General features: G+C 46.5%; 1 protein-coding gene across 1 annotated transcript in view; it reads left to right on the top strand.

Moving 5' to 3' along the window:
• SCUBE3 (signal peptide, CUB domain and EGF like domain containing 3) overlaps window positions 1–16,900 on the top strand; it is a 45,214-nt gene extending 28,314 nt beyond the window's left edge. Inside the window, exons 6-23 of the mRNA XM_031965012.1 lie at window positions 76–192; window positions 2,687–2,734; window positions 5,293–5,409; window positions 7,644–7,766; window positions 8,187–8,303; window positions 9,677–9,802; window positions 10,129–10,245; window positions 10,392–10,487; window positions 10,815–10,931; window positions 11,749–11,907; window positions 12,170–12,382; window positions 12,785–12,946; window positions 13,128–13,295; window positions 14,088–14,249; window positions 14,760–14,957; window positions 15,391–15,543; window positions 15,678–15,757; window positions 16,736–16,900. Of these exons, the coding sequence (XP_031820872.1) occupies window positions 76–192; window positions 2,687–2,734; window positions 5,293–5,409; window positions 7,644–7,766; window positions 8,187–8,303; window positions 9,677–9,802; window positions 10,129–10,245; window positions 10,392–10,487; window positions 10,815–10,931; window positions 11,749–11,907; window positions 12,170–12,382; window positions 12,785–12,946; window positions 13,128–13,295; window positions 14,088–14,249; window positions 14,760–14,957; window positions 15,391–15,543; window positions 15,678–15,757; window positions 16,736–16,885 (2,423 nt within the window). The 3' untranslated portion in view covers window positions 16,886–16,900. The remainder of the gene's footprint in view (window positions 1–75; window positions 193–2,686; window positions 2,735–5,292; window positions 5,410–7,643; window positions 7,767–8,186; window positions 8,304–9,676; window positions 9,803–10,128; window positions 10,246–10,391; window positions 10,488–10,814; window positions 10,932–11,748; window positions 11,908–12,169; window positions 12,383–12,784; window positions 12,947–13,127; window positions 13,296–14,087; window positions 14,250–14,759; window positions 14,958–15,390; window positions 15,544–15,677; window positions 15,758–16,735) is intronic.
• The last annotated feature ends 4,732 nt before the right edge of the window (window positions 16,901–21,632 follow it).

Below are 21,632 nucleotides of genomic sequence, written 5' to 3'. Positions count from 1 at the left end.
AGGGTCGGGGGGGGCACTAAGCCGGGCCCGTGTTCTCAATCTCCACTTGGCGCCTTGCTGTTCTCTCTCCAACAGTGACGTGTAACTACGGCAATGGCGGCTGCCAGCACACGTGTGATGACACAGAGCAAGGGCCCAAGTGTGGCTGCCACGTCAAGTTTGTGCTACACACTGATGGGAAGACATGCATTGGTGGGTAAAGCTCTGGGCAAAAGAAGCATGGGGACAGAGTGCAAATGTGCACTGGGGAGAGGTAGGGGGCCCAGAGAGTTACAGTCCCAGCCCTGGACCGCAGGTGCAGTCTGGGGAGGGGGCTTGTTGTCTCAGCCCAGGTGGGTCCTGCATGTAGGCCACTGCTAGCCCTGGTATAATAGACATCAGAAACCTAGACTGTTCCTCAATGAGAGGGCAGAAGGAAGGAGACAGCCCACCCCCTTGGCTGGAAGGGTAAGGAAGAAGGGGGAGAACTGGGGACCCTGACAGGGGGTCCCCTGGAAAAGACTCTTGGATTTACCCAATTCAGACAGCGACTGGCAGAGTATAGTGAGAGCTGGCACACTCCTCTTGGCACATTGAGGCGGTGGGAGAAGGGGCTGAGGCGGTCAGGCTCCTTTCTCAAACACAGGAAGCAGTGGCTGGAAGAGGTCGGCAAATGGTTGGGATTCTCTTGGCTCTAGGGATCTTTCCCTTCTTCTTTATGTCACTTCCTTCTCTCCTTTTGCTCACTTTCTTTCTGGCATCTCCCCATTGCATCCACACTCTTCTTTTCCCTCATGACTTAAGAATGGTATTCCCTCTCAGCTTTTCCCTTATGACTCTTCCCTTTCTCAGCAGCTCCAGGCCCTCACCCCTCAGTCCCAGGCTTCTATTTCCTTAGTCTTTGCTTGTGTATCTCTTGACCCCATTTCCTTAGTTCTTGAGCCCTGTAAATGCCTCTCAAGTCATAGAGTAAAGTTAATTCAGTCCTATACAATTCAGTTCACTAAGCATTTAATGGATTCAATGGATAAGCACTTAATTTAATCTATTCTGTACCTCTCTTAGAGTCAGGAAGAAAAACCAATTTCCCAGGGAGATGAGGAAGGAGGTGGGAAAGGCAGCCATTTCAGAGAGGTGAGGGACCAAAAAGGACTTTGATCTGGAGATCCCTTTGGTTCAATTTGACAGCACTTTGCTGGGATGAGTCTGGGCAGAGTTTGATTCCTGGGTTATATAGTTGCTGTTACGACCAAGAGAAACACAAGGCAATGTGGTTGTTCCTTGAACAGTTACACATATTCCCCCCCCCTTTTTTTTTTTTTTTGCATTTCTCTCCTTCTTCTACAAAGCTTGTTTTCATTGATGAGTATTTCAGAACAACCCTTTTGTATAATAAAAATGACAGGCCTCCTAATAACTTAATCTCTTATTTCTCCAGAACTTCCAAGTTTACAAAGCACTTTCCCCATGACCAATATTATTATTCTTGTAGATGCAAGGAAATTAAAGCTCCAGAGATTTAAGTATTTTTGCCCAAGATCACACAGCTAGAAAAGAGAAGGTGGAATATCTTAGATACCAATCTAAGATGGTATGTTCTGTATGTTCTAATGACCTCATGTAATATTCAACATCAAGTTTTCTTACCCCAGAGAGCCAACCTTTATACCCTAGGCAATGCTGCCCCCTCAGACCCAAGAACAGAGGAGATTTCTATGATTTTTTAAAAATACAATTTCCCTTAGTTACCTATTGAAAAGGACTAATATTCCTCATGGTTCTTCCTTATTTTAAACTTTAAATCCCTGCCATTATATTTTCTTTCTATGTATTCATCTTTATTGAGACTTTTTAATTTTAGTATTTTTAGAGTTCGAACTTTTTCAGGCTGGATTTTTTCCATCTTCTTTAATTTTTCCTTTTGCTGCCTTCCAATCCTCTTTGGGGCCTTCTGTCCCTGTCCCACATGTCCCTATAGGCCTCCTAAATCAAGAAGCTGAGAATAGATTCTTGGTCATAGTCTGGGCCAGGCTTAAGGCTGGTAAAGAAATTGTCTGATTTCTTTTTATTTAGATATTTTTTTAAAATAAGGATGCTGCATAGTTGATATCTGTTTAACTTGGGTTCCATTCTAATTCCTGTATCCTTTTTTGCTCTCCTATCTCATTACCAAAAGAGAATGTAGTTGTTCCCTGAACTGCCTTTGGTCCCTATTCAACACCTCTCGCCTTCCTCTAGAGAGTTAATTTTCTATCTTTCTCCTGCTCTCCACATTCTCTCCATTCCAAGTTTATTAGTGGAAGGAGCCTTCTGACGAATGTTTGGGGATGATAGGGCTCTGAGTCTGTTTAGGAAGACTGAGACAATTAGTCTCAGAGTCAAGTAAAGTGCATTCAGCTAGGAGTTGGAAAACAGGAGTTTAGTCCAAATCTTTACCTTCAACATGCTGTGTGACCTTAGGTAAATAGCCTGACCCTCTGGACCCTGAATTTCCCAATTATAAAATGGAGATGGTGAACCTAGCCCGTGTGTGGTAGGACTAAGATGCCAGAAAGAAAGAGAGATATGGAAATAACGTGGCTATAAGAATACCAGGGTTCATTATCTGGGGCTCTGCTAGCTCCAGTCCACAGGGCAGGAGCTAGGGCTCAACGAGCCAAGTGTCTCCCGCTCATCGTCTAAACAGCTTTTTTACAATGTCAAACAGGGGAAAGGCGGCTAGAGCAGCACATCCCCCCCCAGGCTGTTTCTAATGGTAAATATATCTGCTCTCTCCGTGCTCCCATGCTCGGTCGCTCGCTTGCTCAGGGAGGGGCTAACCTGCTGGGGGCTCCCACTAACTGCATGCCCCACCAGGCCTGCCCTACATAGGTCTGGCTGGGCCCCAGCCTGCCAACCAGGCTCACGCTGGCAACTGGGGCATCAGCCCTAAAGAGGGGACAGGAGGAAACCTGGGTGGCAGGAATCTTGGGGCTCCAAGAGCTGGCCACAGAGTCTTTGTTGGTCTTGCTTGTCTTTATTCTTTATTTCCTCTGCTCTATCCCTCATGTCCCCATAGTCTTCCTAAACCCTCCTTAACCAGTCCTTTCTTCCCTATGTTTCTTCTTCTCCTCTCTGCCCCCGGTGCCTCCCTGACCTATTCTTCCTTTGAATTCCTGACTATCCCTCAGACATAGCTATCATTTCTTATCTTTTCCTACACTTTTCTATACAGCTAAAGGTACAGTCAGTTCCACCCTATGTAGCCAGAGTGGGAAATGCTGATAGTCCCTCAAAGGTTATTGCTTCTGAGGCCTCTGGTCCCCTTAGTTCCACTCTTCCAACCCCCCAGCCCTCTAGAACCCTCAGTGCTTTTTCAAGTCAAGGGCTGGTGAACTTGAGAGTCCAAAGAAGAGAGATTTAAATTCTGCTGCTGCCCCTGATGCTGTTCTGCTCACCTGGAAATAGCTAATTACATTTAACTAGTGCTTGGCTTTCTGGTGCCATCTTAGAGGCATTTGTTTTCTCAGTAGCGTCGTCTACCTTCTGCCTCTGGTATATCCCTTCCTCCTTAGGACCCTAAGAAAGTGGTTGAAAGGTACCCATTCCTCTCATTGGAGGCTGTACTGCTCTTGGTCTCAGCCCCACTTTAGAACAGAATTGGGGTTCAAAGAAGACTTTGGGGTTCCATCCCAAAGTTCTCAAAATCTCCACATTGGTTTAGAGAAATCTGGGAGAGTGAGTCTAGGAATGGACTGGGAATGGGATAAAGGATACCCCAAAGCAGTCTTGCATCCATGGAGATCCTATTTTTTGGAAAATCAATAAATCAAAACTCTAGGATAGAGGAGGATGGAAGAGGTGAGTTGGATAAAGCACTGTAATTCAATTGAATAAAATGCTAATTTTTTGTTGTGGTGTCCAGGCTCCATGTGGTGTCCATGCAAGGAGGGAATGAGACATGTCAGGGAGCTCTGAGTAGAAAGGCTGGACTGAGGTATTGCCAGAATATTCTGAATCTTGGTCCTGTTCTTCAGAGTAATAGGGCAGGGCCTGAACTTGTGGGTTAAAGATTATTCGAATTGGCAGCAGCTTCTGGAGCTCAATTCATCGATTCCTGGCTTCCAAGCTTCTGCTGCTGGGGCAGGGATCCCAGGCTTCTTTATTTTTATTTTAATTACATCTTATTTTTTATTCATATTATTATTCCCTGAAGCTAAAACCCAAGTATTTCTCATTTTAAAGCAGAGTCTCAGGTTTGTCCTGAGAACACTTGGCCGTCTATTTTCAGAGCCTTGCACGGTTATAAGCAGCCAGTTTTCCCTACATCTGAATCTCTTCTGTGGCCATTTATGCCTAGTTCCTCTTGCTCAGACCTCAGAAAGAGGGAGACCATCCTTACCCCTCTCCCTTTCCCCCAACACTGATTCCTGCCCTGACCAGAAGACCCATAGAGTTAGGGCAGAGGTAACAGAAGTCACCTAGTCTGAAAGTATTGGTTTTATTAACGCTCTCTTTAGTTCTGTGATTCCCCATCTCTTTCATCCCCTGTTTTCCAGAGGTTCACTCCCTTCTGCACCATTTCTCTCCCAAACCCTCCTCGCTGATAAAACGAGGAAAGGAAACACCTTTATGAGCTCGAGAGCTCCCTGTTCATTTCCACCTGGGATAGCACAGAAAGAAACAGACCCAAACTGCATTTTCAGGTGGCCAGGAGTGGAAAGTACGGGATCCCTGAGCCGCTATGGGGTCTTCCCTGCGGACAAATAGGCCCTCCTCGGCCTAGGGCAGTCCCAGAAGGAGCGGAATGGACTCCGCGACCTCTAGCCATCCCTTGCCAGGCCCAGTCCTCTAAGAGTGGGTGCCTAGGACGCCCTTCCCCCATAGCCTCAGGGACCCTCTCCCCCCTCCCTCAGAAGGCAGGGGCTGGAGGATGGGAAGAAAGAGGAGCCCTCTCTACTCATCTCTGTTGCTGACAGACCCCTCTAGCCCCTCTACCCCACTTGACTTTTTCCCCCTTTAAACTCCTTCCCCCTCCCCCCTCGGCACATTCCTGCCTGACAGCTCTGGCTTGTACCTGCCTCACTGCTGTCCACCTTGTTTCAATCAAGTTGGGGGCAGGGAAGCTGACTGCTTGGCTGCACTTGCAGGGGGGAAGGAGGGGGATGGGAGCTCGGACTCCATGATTTCTCCTCCGACTGAGGAGGGCACTGAGTGGGCCGAGGCCGCCCATTCTGGGCCCCATTGCCTTCTCTGACCTTGAGTTTGGGGGCCCCTGCTGGTCAATAACATTCTTTTCCCTCCTGCCCCACATCCCCCCCCCAATAAAAACAGAGACATGTGCTGTCAACAATGGTGGATGTGACAGCAAGTGCCATGATGCGGCTACTGGCGTCCACTGCAGCTGCCCTGTGGGCTTCATGCTACAGCCTGACAGAAAGACCTGCAAAGGTAAGAAAGCCCTGAGTGAGGATCTACACTGGGGGGGCGGGGGGAATGAGGGGAAGAGGCCCTGGGCCTGGGGTCACTTAGGCCCAATTACAGGCTCTGGGACCGACTCTCCCTAACCTAGAATCCTCCAACTTCAGAGAATAGAAAATATATTTCTATCCTATAGCTGAAAACGGACATTTCCAGGCTATTTACCTCATATTTGAAGGTGGGGAAATATAAGAGAGGGTGGACTCTTTTCATATATGTGTTAAAAATTCTTCTTAGCAAATACTCCTGCTCACTTTGCCCTCAACTCGTACCTCGCACCATTATAGAATTATGGTATTTAGGAGCCAGAAAAGAACTTGAGATACAAAACCCTTCATTTTTCAAATTAAGAAACTAAGTTGGCTTCTCAATGGAGGTAGGGAGGTTGAGGGGCAGGGAAGGAAGATTTTTGCTAATTAAAAATATTGAAATTAAATTTAGCTTATTTTAATTATGTTTATTTAAATTTCATTATTTCAATTTCTATATGTATATATATATATATATATATATATATGCATACATACCATAAAAAATTTTAAAACAACCACCAAGTCTTAGTAATGGGAAGGCCGTACAGTTCATTAGTAGCAAAGCAAAGACTAGAACCCAGATAGCCATACTTCCAGTCCTTTAAAAAAAAAAAAAAAAAAAAAAAAAAACTATGCCATGCTGCCTCTCCATTTTTTAAATTGCTCCAGTTTTTCTATGCACATGTCACAGCTCAGTCCAAGGGGTACAGTAATCCAATTTCTCTCTATTCTCTTTAGTGTCTCCTCCATTTGCTTACTTCCTAATTCCACCCCTTCTTTTCTCTCTTTGCCCTACATCCTTCACCGTGCTTTTATCCCCTCACAATCTTTCTCTTTCCCTCCTACCATTTTAAGGAATTATGCCCATAATAACAGCCCACTCCTAATCTGAAAAGCAAAAAGGGGAAAGAGGAGGCAAGAAGATAACAGTTTACCTCCTGACTGCCCTGGTGCCTGATGTAAAAGGCATATTCTCTGCCTGTTTTGATGAAGTTATCTCTGCACCCTTCCTGCCCTTAAAAATCTGGGAAGGCAGTTCCCATATTTTCTATTCCACAATTGTCTCCCATTCCCCTTCCTCTCCATCCCCTCTAATAGCCAGTTCCATGGATAAGAGTCATATTGAAAGCACTAACCTATAAACATTTGTTGTGTTCCTCTTTCCCTACATCCCCTCTTTTTCTTAGGAAAAGAGAGTGGGAATTTCTATGAGCTTTTTGGCCTTGTTCTTTGTGTTTCTCTGTGGAACAGCTGCCATAGAAGAAGGGGGAGGGGAGGGGCACATGGGTCAGATCGCCAGAGTTAGGGGGCTTCCGGCTTGGGAGGACTTTTGACAGGTATGTTAAAAGCAGAGTAGAAGTCTGCCCTCTACACCCCCTCCTACCCTCCCAACTGAGAGGTAAGTAGCCTGGGTCCTGTCTGTCACCAACTCAAGGAACTTGACCTAGGGAAGGAAACAACCCTTACTCCCCTCCCTCGATATGGCCAAAAACTGCCTCAGGCCTGATTTTCTCCAGAACTCTTTCAGCCTAGTCCTGCTGCTAGGCCTCCCATCATCCCCTCATTATCTATCACTGGTTCTCTCCCTCCCAAACTGGGCCCTTCTCTGGGTTCTCCTCCCGAGTTTTCTGTCACCCACTCTCAAATCCCATCTTAGTGTCCCTTATTCAGCTCCTCTCCTCATGGTCCTCCGAGTTCCTCCCGATGACACTGCCAAGAAATAAAGGAAGAAACTCCCTTTTTCACCTCTCAACTACTGTTATGGATAGGGAGGGAGAATGAAAGAGGAGACTAAATGGTTCCCACTTCCCTTTTCCAACTAGGTTTCTGCCCCTGCCCTTGTTTTCCACTGTTCTAGTGCACTCTCTCTGACAGCTTAATAATCATCTTCTTCTGTATCCCCAATTTTTCACCTGGGAACTCAGCCCCAGGGAGGAAGAGGAGTCTTTAAAGCACAGAATCCCTTAGTATAGGAGAGAAGGGAAGGAAGAGGAAGGAGAAGGGCAGGTTCTAGTAACCCAAAACTTGTCCCAGGTCCTCTGACTCACTATGAGTCCCCCTTGTTTCAGTGTGTTGTTAGTTTTTGTTTTTTTCTATCCCTCAATCTTCTGGGTCTTCCCTTTTTCATCTCTTTACTTTTTTATTTTTGTCCTTAAAATTCCTCCAACTCAGACATAGATGAGTGCCGTCTGAACAATGGGGGCTGTGACCACATTTGTAGAAACACAGTTGGCAGCTTTGAATGCAGCTGCAAGAAAGGCTACAAGCTACTCATCAATGAGAGGAGCTGCCAGGGTGAGTATGAGCTTGAGCAGAGAAGTCAAGGGAATATTAGGACTGTAGAGATAAGGGCCAAAAGATAGGAATTCTCATTGGGGGGGGGGGTGTAAGAAGAATGAAGATGGGCATCCAAGACCAAGTAAACACTGTAAGGGACCTTCTTTCCTGGTCCCTTAGGACCTGAACCACCTGAATCTCAGTTCACCTTCTGGTGCCACTTATTATTCCTTTTCCCTCCTCCAAAATCTAGCCAAGGATTTATTAGAAAGGGACTCCCTCTCAGGGGTAAGGGTGGGGGTGGGTTATATCATTTTACAACCTCCTGATCCTGTCTTGGCAGGTGGGAGAGATGGATTTGGGGTCTAGAAATCATAGCACAGATTAAGAGGCTTAAATCTCTGGGGAAAACTGTTCTACCCCAAATCTTACCTCTAGATATTGATGAGTGCTCCTTCGATCGAACCTGTGACCACATCTGTGTCAACACCCCAGGAAGCTTCCAGTGTTTCTGTCACCGAGGCTACCTGCTCTACGGGCTCACCCACTGTGGGGGTGAGCCAGAGACCTTTTTGCCATTAACCCAACCCCATCTTTAATCTCCTAGCCCTTTATGCCTTCCTTAGCCCATCCAGGGCCCTTACCCTACACTGACCCAGGGGGAATCCCTTTATTCTCACCAAATGAACAAATCTGTACAGACGGGTGTATTGGTGCCTGAATGAATTATGAAGAAAAGGGTAGGACAGGTTCTAAGAGTAGGACTCTTGGGTCCCCAGTGTGTCCCCGGCCCTTTATAGGAATTTGTGTCACAACTCCCTGTCATAGCCTGCCTGCTCCTGATGCTTTCCCTTCCTTAGACAGCACGGACAGAGAGAATGGTAGGGGAGGAGGAGCTAGTGCATACAGCAGGCCTCCAAGTTAGATGTAGATAGAGTTTCGAGTTCAAACAGAATTACGTCATCATTCCCAGGCCACTGGCCAATATCCCACAAATATCTACTGTGATACCAGTTACTTGGAGACATATCATAGAGCCCAGCCCACGTGACTCCAGCCACTAATGCCGGCATCACCCTCCATAAGTCTGTAAGATCCATTTTCAATATCCTTCCAAATAGCCTTAAAATCACAAAATACACTGTCAGACACAGTCCAGGGCTCAGGACACTCCGAGCATCCATGATATGGGTGCTCCCTCTGCTGGTGCAAGCTGCAATTCCTCCACGAATTAGTAAAAAGCCTTCCAGAAAGGCTGGAGGCCAACTCTGACCATAAGCTTCTCAGAACCTAACTAGACCGGCTCTCAGAGGACAGCAATAAAATCTGTGTCTGGGCCATGTTCGACAAGTACTTAAGCCCTCATCTTTCCTGGGGAGAAAGACGAAGAAAGGAGAGAAAGTCAAGGGAAGGGGTCTTCGAGTATTATAGGCCCTAGCCAAGCAACTGATCACAGCCTCCTGTCTGCAAAGCCCCCAGAGCTTCCCCTAACTTTCCCCAGCTCTGCCTGCACAAAGGCGTTTAGGAGAGAGGAGAGGGTTTGGTTAGGTCATCCCTTTAATACTGACAAGGAGCGGGCTTAGGGCAGGTTCCAGAGAGTGGCTATGGACAGACATGATCAGCAGGGGATGGGCCAGGACTCATCGAAGCCCAACTACATTCAAATTTTTTAAGTTCACTTTTTACTAGCTCTGTGCTTATTGGAACTTTTCACTGGCTGTTCATCCCTGTCACTGATCTCAGGGGTAGAACTTATGAGAAAGTAAATAAAGCAAACCTCGAGTGGGACTAGGTCAGGGTTCGGCTAAGGGCCCCTTTCTGTTGAGAATTGTTTCTTTGGGGCTGGCAGTCACCTGAGGGGCTGGGGGGACCCCAGCAGAGCTCCTGCCTGCCCCAGCATGTCAGCCCGCGCTGTCCTCTGCCTCCAGATGTGGATGAATGCAGCGTTCACCGAGGAGGCTGCCGTTTTGGCTGCATCAACACCCCCGGGAGCTACCAGTGCACCTGCCCCACAGGCCAGGGACGCCTGCACTGGAATGGCAAGGACTGCACAGGTGCGTGATGCCCTCTGCTGGCGACGGTGGGCACTGCCCTCCATAAGTTACGGGACTAGCAGGGGAAAGAGTAATGGGGGGGGGGGGGGAGAAAGGGTAAGTCTGCCAGTCTAAGCAGAGAAGGCTGGGAAAGAAGATTCTGGCAAGGAGTTCCTAGGACAATATAAAGAGCGGACTAAATTATAGTTGACTCTGGTTACTTTCGATCACTGAAACCATGACCCTAGAGAGGGAAAACCGGAGGAAAATGAAATGCTTGTTTTACTTTACCACTCTACCTTCCACTCTGGCAAACGCATACATTAGTGCCCCGTGTCTCCTCTCAGAGTTGGTGAAGTGCCAGGGCAGCCCCGGGGCCCCTCGGGCCATGCTCAGCTGTAGCAGGTCGGGCAAGAAGGACACCTGTGCTCTGACCTGCCCCTCCCGGGCTCGCTTCCTGCCAGGTAAATGAGCAGGGATGAATCGGCTGGGGGCCGTGGGGAAAGAGTTCTGGGAAGGCCCCAGGGAGATCTGGACAAGAACTCTAGCCTCCCCAGGGGTTCTTCCACCCTTTGGGGGGTCAGATCTGTAACATGCTCCTCTTCCCCAGAATCGGAGAACGGCTTCATGGTGAGCTGTGGCACTCCCAGCCTCCGCTCCTCCCAGTCCAGGATTGGCAACCACACCAGTGCCCACCACTGCCTTGGTGAGCCCTTATCCCCAATTCCCATCAGCCCTCTTTGAAAAGCTTCATTTCCTCTCCACCTGCTCGAAGTTCCTTAACCCTAATTCCCTTTGGTGCTTTTAATACTGCAGACTAATCACCATTCTGTCTTTTTTTAATCTATTCTAAAACATCCTCCTCAAAACATTCTGGATTTCCTGCTCACCCATTCAGTTCCTGTTATTTCACTAAATCCTCCAAATCTTAGTTTATTCTCTTCCCTCATCACCACCATCATCTACTCATTTCCCTCCCCCCAAGTCTGGAGCCAGCCCTCAGCTTCACTTGAATCCTTGATATTCTATTTAGAAACAGCTGCACTATCCGTCAAACAACGGGCTTCCTTCAAGATTAAAGATGCCAAGTGTCGGCTGCACCTTCGGAACAAGGGCAAGCTGGAGGAGGCAGGCAAAGTCGCAGCATCAGGTCAGGATTCTGGGTGTCCACCCTCATGGAACAGCAGGCAGGAGATGCCATGAAAAGCACTGGCTAGGAACTAGGAAAGCTGAGTCCTGCTCCCTCGCTCTGCCCCGGCAAAGCTCTTACCTCGGGCCTTCATCTTAAAATGAGGACATTGGACTAGATCAGTTTCTTAACCTTTTTGTGTCATGGACCCTTCTGACATTCTGGTAAAAAATACAGGCCATTTCTAACAATGCTTTTAAATGCATAAAATAAAATACATAGGATTATAAAAGCAATGAATTACATTGGAATATTGTTATCTAAGTAATTTAAAAACCAAGCTCACAGAACTCAAGTTAAAAAAACAAACACACCTGAACTAGATGTTCTGTCCCTTCCAGCCCTAATGTTCTTTTGTTCTACATACACTGAACCAACATGCTCTCCTCACTCCCCATCTCAGTCTCTGTGCTTTTCATGTCCAAATAACTTGATGTTCCATAAATTCTCTAACTTGTGGGTCTTTTGTGCATCAGAGTCTGGGTTAGATCAGATAAAAGAAGTCACTTGCAGGGATCTCTACACATAGAATAGGCAAACGACAGGAGAGGGATTCTTTTTTGTTTTGTTTTGTTTTTCAAAGGATCAAATGATTTAGAATTATAACTCTTTCCAACTCTTCTGGTCTTATGATTGAGAAATCAAAGAGATTAGGAGATACAAACAGTTCTCCAAAAGTTACCCAAAAGCTAGGTGCAGAAGCTGGTTTCTTTTCCTTAGCTGAAGTAGATTGTAGGAGTAAGCGTCTGTGATGGGACTGAATAGTTCTCTTCTTCAGGTGGGACTCCCTGTTCTGACTGCCACGTCACCTTTATCCACCTCAAATGTGATTCGTCCCGTAAGGGGAAAGGCCGCCGTGCCCGGACTCCTCCTGGAAAGGAAGTCACCCGTCTTACCCTGGAACTAGAGGCTGAAGTCAAAGCTGAAGAAACCACAGGTAGAACGGAGGAATCTGGGGCAGATGAGAGATGGAGGCATGAGATGTGAAAAGAGCTGGGCACGCAAGGGAATTGGGAGTGAGGAATAAGGGATGGGAAAAGAAAAGTAAGGCTCGGGAGAGCCTGGCCACAGAGAACGTAGCCTGCACTTGTCCCATCCTGGCTGCCCCTCACTCAGTCACGGGGTCTTCTCAACCTTGTGTGTAACCCTTTCCCCAGTGGAACATTTGCCCTCCTGATCACAGCTTCTTCCCTGCACAGCAAGCTGTGGGCTGCCTTGCCTCCGGCAGAGGATGGAACGGCGACTGAAGGGGTCACTGAAGATGCTAAAAAAGTCCATCAATCAGGACCGCTTCCTGCTGCGCCTGGCAGGCCTGGATTATGAGCTGGCTCACAAGGCCGGCTCGGCTGGGGAGCGGGCGGAGCAGGCAGAGACCTGTGTGCCTGGGCAGCATCGCTCCGGGGTCAAGTGTGGTAAGAGAGTGTGGCGGGACACGGAGCCGGTGGGAGTGGGGCACACAAACAAGAGCTGGCTGGGGACAGAAAACAGGCATGGATTCTTGAACCATCCCCTCGTTATTCCTATTTACACTGTTCCAGTTTGTGGCTTTCCAAATCTTCAAGCTCTGACCCATCCATCTCCTTCCGTCCCCCTTCATGTCCCTTAGAACTCAGAGTATTAAGATTTTATTTGCCAGGCTGGGTTCATAGTCTCTCATTACTCCACACCTCTTGTACCAGCTTTCATCCCCTATCACACACCTTCCGTACAGATCTGACTTTTCCCCTGTGGGGAGAGGGCCCCGATTCTGGGGAAGTGGGAGGGCAGTCCTAGGGTGGGGGGGGGGATGGCTAGCACGGCCGACTCTCCCTCAGTCAGCTGCCCGCAGGGAACGTATTACCACGGCCAGACGGAGCAGTGTGTGCCATGCCCACCAGGCACCTTCCAGGAGAGGGAAGGGCAGCTCTCCTGCGACCTGTGCCCTGGGAGTGATGCCCATGGGCCCCTCGGAGCCACCAACATCACCACATGTGCAGGTGCCAGGGGAACAAGCAATCCAGCCTGGGGAGGGGGGGATAAGGGAATCCCTTGGGCACAAAGCCATTGACTGCTACCCTAGTTGGTGCCTCATGCGTCCCTGTCCCATGGCACTGGGTCAGCCTATGGGCAGGGCCTTCGGACGCCCCCCATCAGAGTTTGGCCCTTGGTTTATTGCAGGTCAGTGCCCACCAGGTCAGTTCTCAGCCGATGGGTTCAAACCCTGCCAGCAATGCCCACGTGGCACCTACCAGCCTGAGTCAGGACGAACACTGTGCTTCCCCTGTGGTGGGGGCCTCACCACCAAGCATGAAGGGGCTGTCTCCTTCCAAGACTGTGACACCAAAGGTATGTCAACTCCAAACTCCACATGATCGTAGATTCAGAGTTGGACAATACTATATGATGATCAATTCTGATGGACGTGGCCCTCTTCAGCAATGAGATGAACCAAATCAGTTCCAACAGAGCATGAATTGAACCAGCTACATCCAGTGAAAGAACTCTGGGAGATGACTAAGAACCACTCATAGAATTCACAATCCCTATATTTTTGTCCGCCTGTATTTAATTTAGACTTTAACATATTTAACATGTATGGTCAACCTGCCATCTGGGGGAGGGAGTGGGGGGAAGGAAGGAAAAAGTTGGAACAAAAGGATTGGCAATTGTCAATGCTATAAAATTACCCATGCATATATCTTGTAAATAAAAAGCTATAATAATAAAAAAAAAAAAAAAGGATTGAGTTGGAAAGGATTTTAGAGATCAGACCAACTCCCTCATTTTACAGATGGAGAAATTAAGACCTAGAGAGGATAAATGATTTACCCGAGGTCATGTGGCTAACATAGCAAAACCAGGATCTGGACCGAGATCCTTTGACTCTCCTTCCTTAGTCAGGTTGCCTCCCAACTTCCCATGGCATAGATGCCTCTGGTGACATTGAGAGGTGTCCCAGACGTCCCTGTTCCATGAAACTGGATGTTATTGTGGCCCCGTGCCTCAAGACTACTCCGTGAAAGAGTGACCTTTAGCTTATTGCATGCAGGTCACTTGCATATTGACCACTGAGATAAGCTAACCTCCATCCTCCTTCCCCATTCCTTTGACCCTCTCTGCTTACCTTTCCTCCCACAGTCCAATGCTCCCCTGGTCACTACTATAACACCAGCATCCATCGCTGTATCCGCTGCGCCCTGGGTTCCTATCAGCCTGAATTTCGCCAGAACTTCTGTACCCGATGCCCAGGAAACACAAGCACTGACTTTGATGGCTCCACTAGCGTGACCCAGTGTAAAAGTGTGTGTGGGACCAAAGGACAGGAAAGGGGAGTGGATGATGGCAGAGGGGAGCAAAAGGGATGAAGAGCAGTGGGTTGACAGGGACAGGGAAGGTGGATAGGGCTAGAAATGAGGCACACAAGGAAAATTTGGGTCTAGAGAGATAATGGGCAGGGAAACAAACCTCTCTGCCTTTTTAATACTCTGATATACATTGTCACAGCAAAATCTTTAGAGAACAGGTGCTGGGGGCAGGGAGGTTGGGAAGAACGAATGCAGGAATAAAGATAGATTTTTTAAAAATTGGTGATTCCAGAGTCATCATGTGACCATCCAAGAAAGTAATTATCCTGGTACCATGGTAGCCCACAAACCAAATGCTTGACTACAGCTTCTGCCCTCTTTCCCCCCAGAAGTTCCTTTTCTTAGGGTTCCTCCATGAAATTTGTATAGATCCTTGCATTCTCTCCCCATCTGAACGCCCTTAATACTTCTCTTCTCATTTCCGCGCTTTCCACCTGGGCCACAGATCGCCAGTGTGGTGGGGAGATAGGTGAGTTTACCGGATATATCGAATCTCCCAACTACCCTGGCAACTACCCAGCAGGAGTTGAGTGCACCTGGAACATCAACCCACCACCTAAACGAAAGATCCTCATTGTAGTGCCAGAGATCTTCCTGCCCTCTGAGGATGAGTGCGGAGATGTCCTTGTCATGCGCAAGAACTGTGGGTAGTAGCAGAATTGTGCTGGGATGAGGGTGCTGGGGAGGGCTAAAAAGGATGGGAGAAGGACAAGGAGGGGGACCAAGGAAAGGAGAGGGGGGGCAGGGAGAAGAGACTGAGGGAAGGAGGTGCTAAGGGAAGCAGGGGCTGCTTTCCTCCCTCATCCTAGAAACTTTGCCTTTTTATAAATTTAAATGCCAACATGTTAATATTCTCTAGGTACTAGTGTGCCAAAGAGACATTGTACCATCACAGGGGGGTAACAGATTGATGTATGTGGTGGGAATGAGGGAGAGGGTGATGACAATTCCAGTTTCCCACATTTTGTCAGTCTGATGCTTTCTGTCCGATTCTCATCTCTGAACTCTCTGCCTAGGACAGATCCTGCTCCCCTCCTCTCCTCACTTTGTTACCTCCTTACTCTTTATGCCCTCAGCCTCTCCATCCTCAATCACCACCTATGAGACGTGCCAGACCTATGAACGGCCCATCGCCTTCACCGCTCGCTCCCGAAAGCTCTGGATTAACTTCAAAACCAGTGAAGCCAACAGTGCCAGGGGCTTCCAGATACCCTATGTCACCTATGATGGTTAGGAGGTCAGGGGTGTGGGAGGCTCGTGTTTTCTTGAATTCAGTGAGAGGCAAAAAGGCGGTGCAGGGAGTGAGCGAGGAAGCTGGCAAGCTCCCTCTCCCTGAGCCTTACCATATCTGTTGGCTTTGCAGAGGACTATGAGCAATTAGTAGAGGACATTGTGCGAGATGGTCGGCTCTATGCCTCTGAAAACCACCAAGAGATTCTGAAGGTGAGGAAAAGAAGGGGAAGTGGCAGGGCGGAGAAGCTAAGGGGAAAGGAGGTGATAAGTAGGCACTGAAAGGGTTATAGGATCATAAGACATTGGCAGCATCCTTCGTCTTGGCTCTGTCCCTATCCCTTAAATTTTGGGTAAATCATTTCTTAGCTGAGCCTGGATGATTTCTGAGATTCCTCCAAGCCCTAATATTCTATGATTCTTTGAAGTCCTGTAAGGATGAAGAAGGCAGCTAGATGGTACCATGGATAGAGCCCTGAATCTGGAATTAGGAGGACTCATCTTCCTGAGTTCAAATCCAGCCTCAGACATTTACTAGATGTGTGATCCTGATAGTAATTACCTCTGTTTGCTTCAGTTTCCTCATCTGTAAAATGAGCTGGAGAAGGAAATGACAAACCTCTCTAATATCTTTGCTGAGAAAATCCAAAAATGGGGTTGTGATACTGATTCAGAAAGAGGCTTCTGAGGCTACCAAGAAGGCAAAGTCAACAAACATTTTTAAGTTCTTAGTATGTGCCGGATATCATGCTAAGCACTGGAAACACAAAGACAGACATAAATAAAGATAAAATGAAGTCATATAGCCAGGATTGGTCTGAGAATTATGAATTTTAGAGTTGATTTCAATTTGTGGAATGATGAGTTTCTAGAAATGATGAATTTCAGAAAAGTAGAAGGTGGGAAATGAGGAGATTATTTCCCTGGATGTGATCTTTAAATAATGGAGGATCTGGAGGAGCTCTCCAAAGTCCAAAGGACTAGGCAAGGAGCTTAGAATAATTATAAAGGAAGCCCAGAGAGGAGGACACAAGCCATTAATCAATTAACTCAACAAATATTTGTTGAACACCTACTATGTGCACAGTCTTGCTTTTCATTTACCTTCATTTTGTTCACTATGGTATGCCCCCCTTTCTCTCTCTGAGCTTTAAAACTAATATAGTCAATACTTTCTCTTGTCCTCTACAGGATAAGAAGCTCATCAAGGCCTTCTTTGAAGTGCTAGCCCACCCACAGAACTATTTCAAGTACACAGAGAAGCACAAGGAGATGTTGCCTCGATCCTTCATTAAGCTGCTACGGTCCAAAGTTTCCAGCTTCCTTCGACCTTACAAATAGCCCTCCCCAGTCCCACAGACCCCAGCTTCAAAGCTCCCTGGTTGCCTAACCCTCATAACCCAACAGCCCCCATCTACTGCCAAGGAACTCTTTCTCTCTTTGGGGAAAACAAATATTCACTATGCAGACTACTTATCCTCCCATTCTATCCCTCCATCTCCTTGCCTTTCTCCCTCTAATTTACCCATTTTTCCATTTCCTACATGCTCCCTAAGTGTTGGAAAAGCCATTCATTGCTAAATCTCTTCCCCCTAAGGGATGGAGTAGTGGCCCCACAAACTGACCTTTCCCTAGCCCATGTGCTATGGTCAGGATCAGTTTAAAAGGGGTGAGGGGGTCCATGAAGGCAATTGGTCTTAGGGCAATTTTGCCCTAGAGACAAGGCAGGGAAGGTGTATCTGCCATTCTCAGGGCTGTGCCCTGACTGTCTAGAGCCAGAATCCTCCCCTCCTCTCTGATATGTATCTCTCAACCCATGGCAACTCAGGCAGCCCAGGGTCTTACCAAAGAAGTCTTTGGCCTGCAGGCATTTCCCTAGCACTGATCCTCTGTGGGGCACAATTTGAGCACTCTCCTCAATTCCACCCTTCACCACCACCACTGAAACCTGGGTGGATCCATCATCCTGCCCGAGAAGTTCCTCCTCCTTTCCCCACCTGAGCCTTACCAGTCAAGGGCTCACAAAGATACCCACCACTGAGCAGGTGTTCTCTGAACTAAACAATGAGGAGCAGATGAGGAATGGGCAACTGCCACACAGATCACAGTGCTGTGGCCTCCAGAAGAAAATGTAGAGCTCCACAGAAGAGAAACCGGGTTTTAAGCATTGCCAAAAAAAGAAAAAAAATCTAAAGGACTACACTACAGGATGACTGAATACTAACCACAGACACTAACCCTTTGCCCCAACCTATAGTTCCTGGCTCAGCCATCCTCCCTTACCCCATTCCAGTGCTCCCTGGGGGAGTCCTGCGCCACTTCCTAAGTCACATCCTTAAAGAACCGTGGCTCCCAACGGGAAACCACCCTGGGCTACACCTGGGAGCCCCAGGTGACTCAATTGGCTCTACCAAAGAGGGCTCAGCCCTGTGGACTGGAGCTGCCTGCCCTTGGCCCCAGGCCCGGGGGCAATGAGAGGAACGTGTGTGCACTTGGAGAGCCTTTTGCCCACCTTGTCCACATCTAATAAGTGCAATCATTTTGAGTCTTTATGTTATTTAGAGGGAGTTTTTTGTTTTGTTTTGTTTTCTATTAGAAACAACTCTATTTATAGCTGCCCAAGAAAGAAGAGTGTATGTTTGGAATGGAAGAAGAGAAGTTTTGATTCACATAACATGTGAACTGAACTTTTCAGGCCTGGAATATCTTTTAATCCCCAGCAGCCACTTATAAGATGACCAAGGGCATGGGCCAGCCTGGACCAGAGCTATAGCTCAGAGACAGGTAGAATTCTGGAGATCTGATGGAACAGAATGCTTTGTGGCCCGGTAGTCACTCAGTCCATGCTGCAACATTTTCCTTCTGCTTCCCCTGGGAGCAGAAGTTAGGATTTTGTGATTTCAGAGACCTGAGGGAAGTGGTCATTGGCTGCAAGTAGGAGTGGCTTCCATTTCTTCCCTGGACTTGGGACTGACCACCTTGCTTCCCTTGGACCAAAAGGCATTATTCAGAAAGGGGTGATATAGGACTCCCATGGCCAGGAAAAAGGCTAGAGAGACCATAAAAGGAATTCTTTTTAAGATATAAGGCTGTGGAAGTCAGGCCTCAACCAGTCTTTCTAACCCTATCCCGACCCCCAAATCTTCCTCTGAATCCTTTTCAATGGCTTTATCAAATGCTGCTTTTCAAAGAAAGAGGGAGACGGAATCAAAATATTCATTGCAGATCCTTCATATATAATGTTCCCTAAACCCAGCTGCCACTGTTAGTTGCTATTTATATCCATCTCTTTGCTCCTTCAAATCACAAAAAGTAGTCACAGCCTTTATGGGTCACTTCTGGAGAATAAGGGGTTAAGGCAGAATATTGGAGAAAGTGTTACTTGCCTGCTAACCTCCCTCCTTCCCCACCTAGGACTCAGTAGTAAGGGACTAGACTCCTTTGAATGGGTTCTGTGGCCAGTATCCATTTTTCTCATGCACTAGCCTTCATTATGTAGTTTTAAAGATTAGGTGGCTGACTTGTTTCCCGGGGTAAGTGAACCACTCTGAAGCTGCAAGAAGCAAGTAGGAACTTGCAAACAGAGGAAAAATTAACTGGCCAAGATGTCAACACTTCCCAGAAGTGCTTTACAGACTTTTTAATCTGACCATCCTAGCCAGTTGCCCATCAGGAAGTTGTTATTTTGCATCTTAGAAAACAATTTACAAAGCTGCCTCAGAAAGCTAGCTTTAAAATTTACATGAATATGTACCTTCCTCTCCCCAAAATCTTCCTAGTCTTATAGTTCCTGGGCCTGAAAATGGCTTCCACAGATTCCTGAGTCCCTCTGATATTAACAAAGAAAATGCATTGGAAACAAAAATGTAGATTTGTTTGCCCAGCTCAGTTCAATTAAGACCACTGAAAACCCACTTTGGAATAGCAACTCCCCAAATACCTGGCTAGATAGCTAAAACCCCAAATGTATGTCATGTTTCTCATGTCTGCATGCAGAAGAGGAACCACCTCTGGGGACAGAACAGGATAGTAGCGTTAACAGATCAACAATTAAGGAATTGTTGAGGGAATGAAGCATCTTTCCTAAGTCTCCCAGAGGCAATTTCTGTTTTCCTGGTGTGGGTGGTAAGAAAACAAAATGGGGACTTTTCACATGGGAACCATGAAAGGAGGAAGCTCTCCCATGACCAGAAGACTACTGGGGCTTTATTTACCTTGTTCTCCTCAATATTATTGCTGTCTTCCAGAGGTTGTCAATGGGTATATGGGGCATGTGAGAAAGGCAAAAGAATAATGAAACCCCAATTCTCTCCTCTTTTCTGCCTCACTGTGTATTGCCAGTTTAGGTTTGAGTCTTGGATTGGATAAGATTTTCAAAATTAGGTGAAACTCCAACTGATTCCTTGATGATGGGATTTGTTGTAGATTCTTGGGCAGCTTGCAACGGGATTTGCTAGGGAGGCCTCCATTTCACCTCATTCTGAAATAGAAAGGCTGGAAACCTCTAAGAGCATAGACATTGGACTGTGACTGACCCAGGCACTGGTGCTTCCCTCCCTAGTCTCTTCTTCAGTATTTGGTCAGAATCAGTCAGACAGTTTGGGCAGATTTGGTGTATAGTTCAGGGGCTTTGGTTCAAAACTGAGGTTTGATTTATGAAAAAGGTGCTTTCCATAATCACACTTTAGGCAAAATGAGGATGTGGTAATTTGTTGTTTCCTTGAATGTCCCTGAGAAGTTTTCAGGAATCCAAGATTCTCTTATCTGATGACATTTGAGCCCCCAAATACCATCCTTAACTAAGGAAGGGGATACAAAAATTTAATTGACTTCAGAATGTGAAACTAAACCAGTCTACCTGGTTTCTTCCTGAGCACAGGGGGGAAAGAATGAAAATGGATTGAACAAGTTGCTGGGATTTGACCTGATAATTTGACTGATACAAAGATAACACAACTTAGTCTTAGTACTTTATTAGAATGAGTCATGTAAGAAAAGGCCTAATTGGAGGTAAGGAAATCCCTAGCTCTGCTATCAAGTGGAATCTTAAGCCTACTTAAAACCCAGTCAAAATGGCACAGTTGGAATGAGGTTTAAACAAACTAAAAACTTCAGCCTTCTGTGAGGGTTGGTTTGAATGTCCCCAAACAGAAATATGACCACATAGGACATATGGGGTTTTATTTTTATTTCTAAATACAAAAGAAATCTTGAAATGATTTTTTATCTGTCTTCCACCACTGCCACTTGAAGCATCTCCTACACAATCAACATTAAATAACCAATGCGGTTTTCATAAAGTATTTTGCACTTGGGGAAAAAAAAATTGTATCTGAACTTGTAAAAAGAAACATTTGGATTTTGTATTGTCTTTTTTAATTATTATTATTATTGTTATTATTAAATTACTAAATGAAACTTCTCCTGGTCTGACTAGTATTCTCTATTGAATTTATCTACATACCTGATCCTACAGTTAAAAATAATTCTTCTTACATGCAGGCAGGCACATAAATTGTATAGAAAGCTATCTGGAAAGGCTTGCAAAGACTGAAGAAGTTCTTCCTTTTGTCTGTTTTGTGACTTTGGTGCAGAAGCAGTAGCAAAAGATACCCCACTAAGAGACTTAGGGCACTCCCTAAGGTATGAAACCCTGAGACTTTTGGTCAAAGTCTGTCCTCCCCATAATCCTATTTTTAGGGCTCGCCCTGAGAGTAGCAAAGATGTTCTAAATCCTAAGAGAGTATAGGTACTAAGCATCCCTAGGGATCCCCCACCATAATTTGTAGTTTACAAGATTAAGCATCATAATATCAACCACTATAAATCCTATAATATCAATCAGCCCCAAAAGACATGAGAAATACACTACCATATCTTCAGATGAATTAAATCATTCCCCTTTTCTGGGCCTTAAGGAGTCCTAACCTCAAGAGAATTAGGAGAAATTGAAACCTAGTCTTCTCAAGGGAAAGAGGAGGGAAAGATTCTGCTTAGAAAACAGTAATCCGGATCTGCACCAACTAAAGACAAAGAATGAAAGAACTTTAGATCTGGAAGGAGTCTTAAGAGTATGTTATTCTCTCTC

This window comes from Sarcophilus harrisii, chromosome 4 (assembly GCF_902635505.1).
Source record: "Sarcophilus harrisii chromosome 4, mSarHar1.11, whole genome shotgun sequence".
Taxonomy (NCBI): domain Eukaryota; kingdom Metazoa; phylum Chordata; class Mammalia; order Dasyuromorphia; family Dasyuridae; genus Sarcophilus; species Sarcophilus harrisii.
Note: the sequence above shows the minus strand (reverse complement) of the source record. Positions and strands in the feature narration are given on the sequence as shown.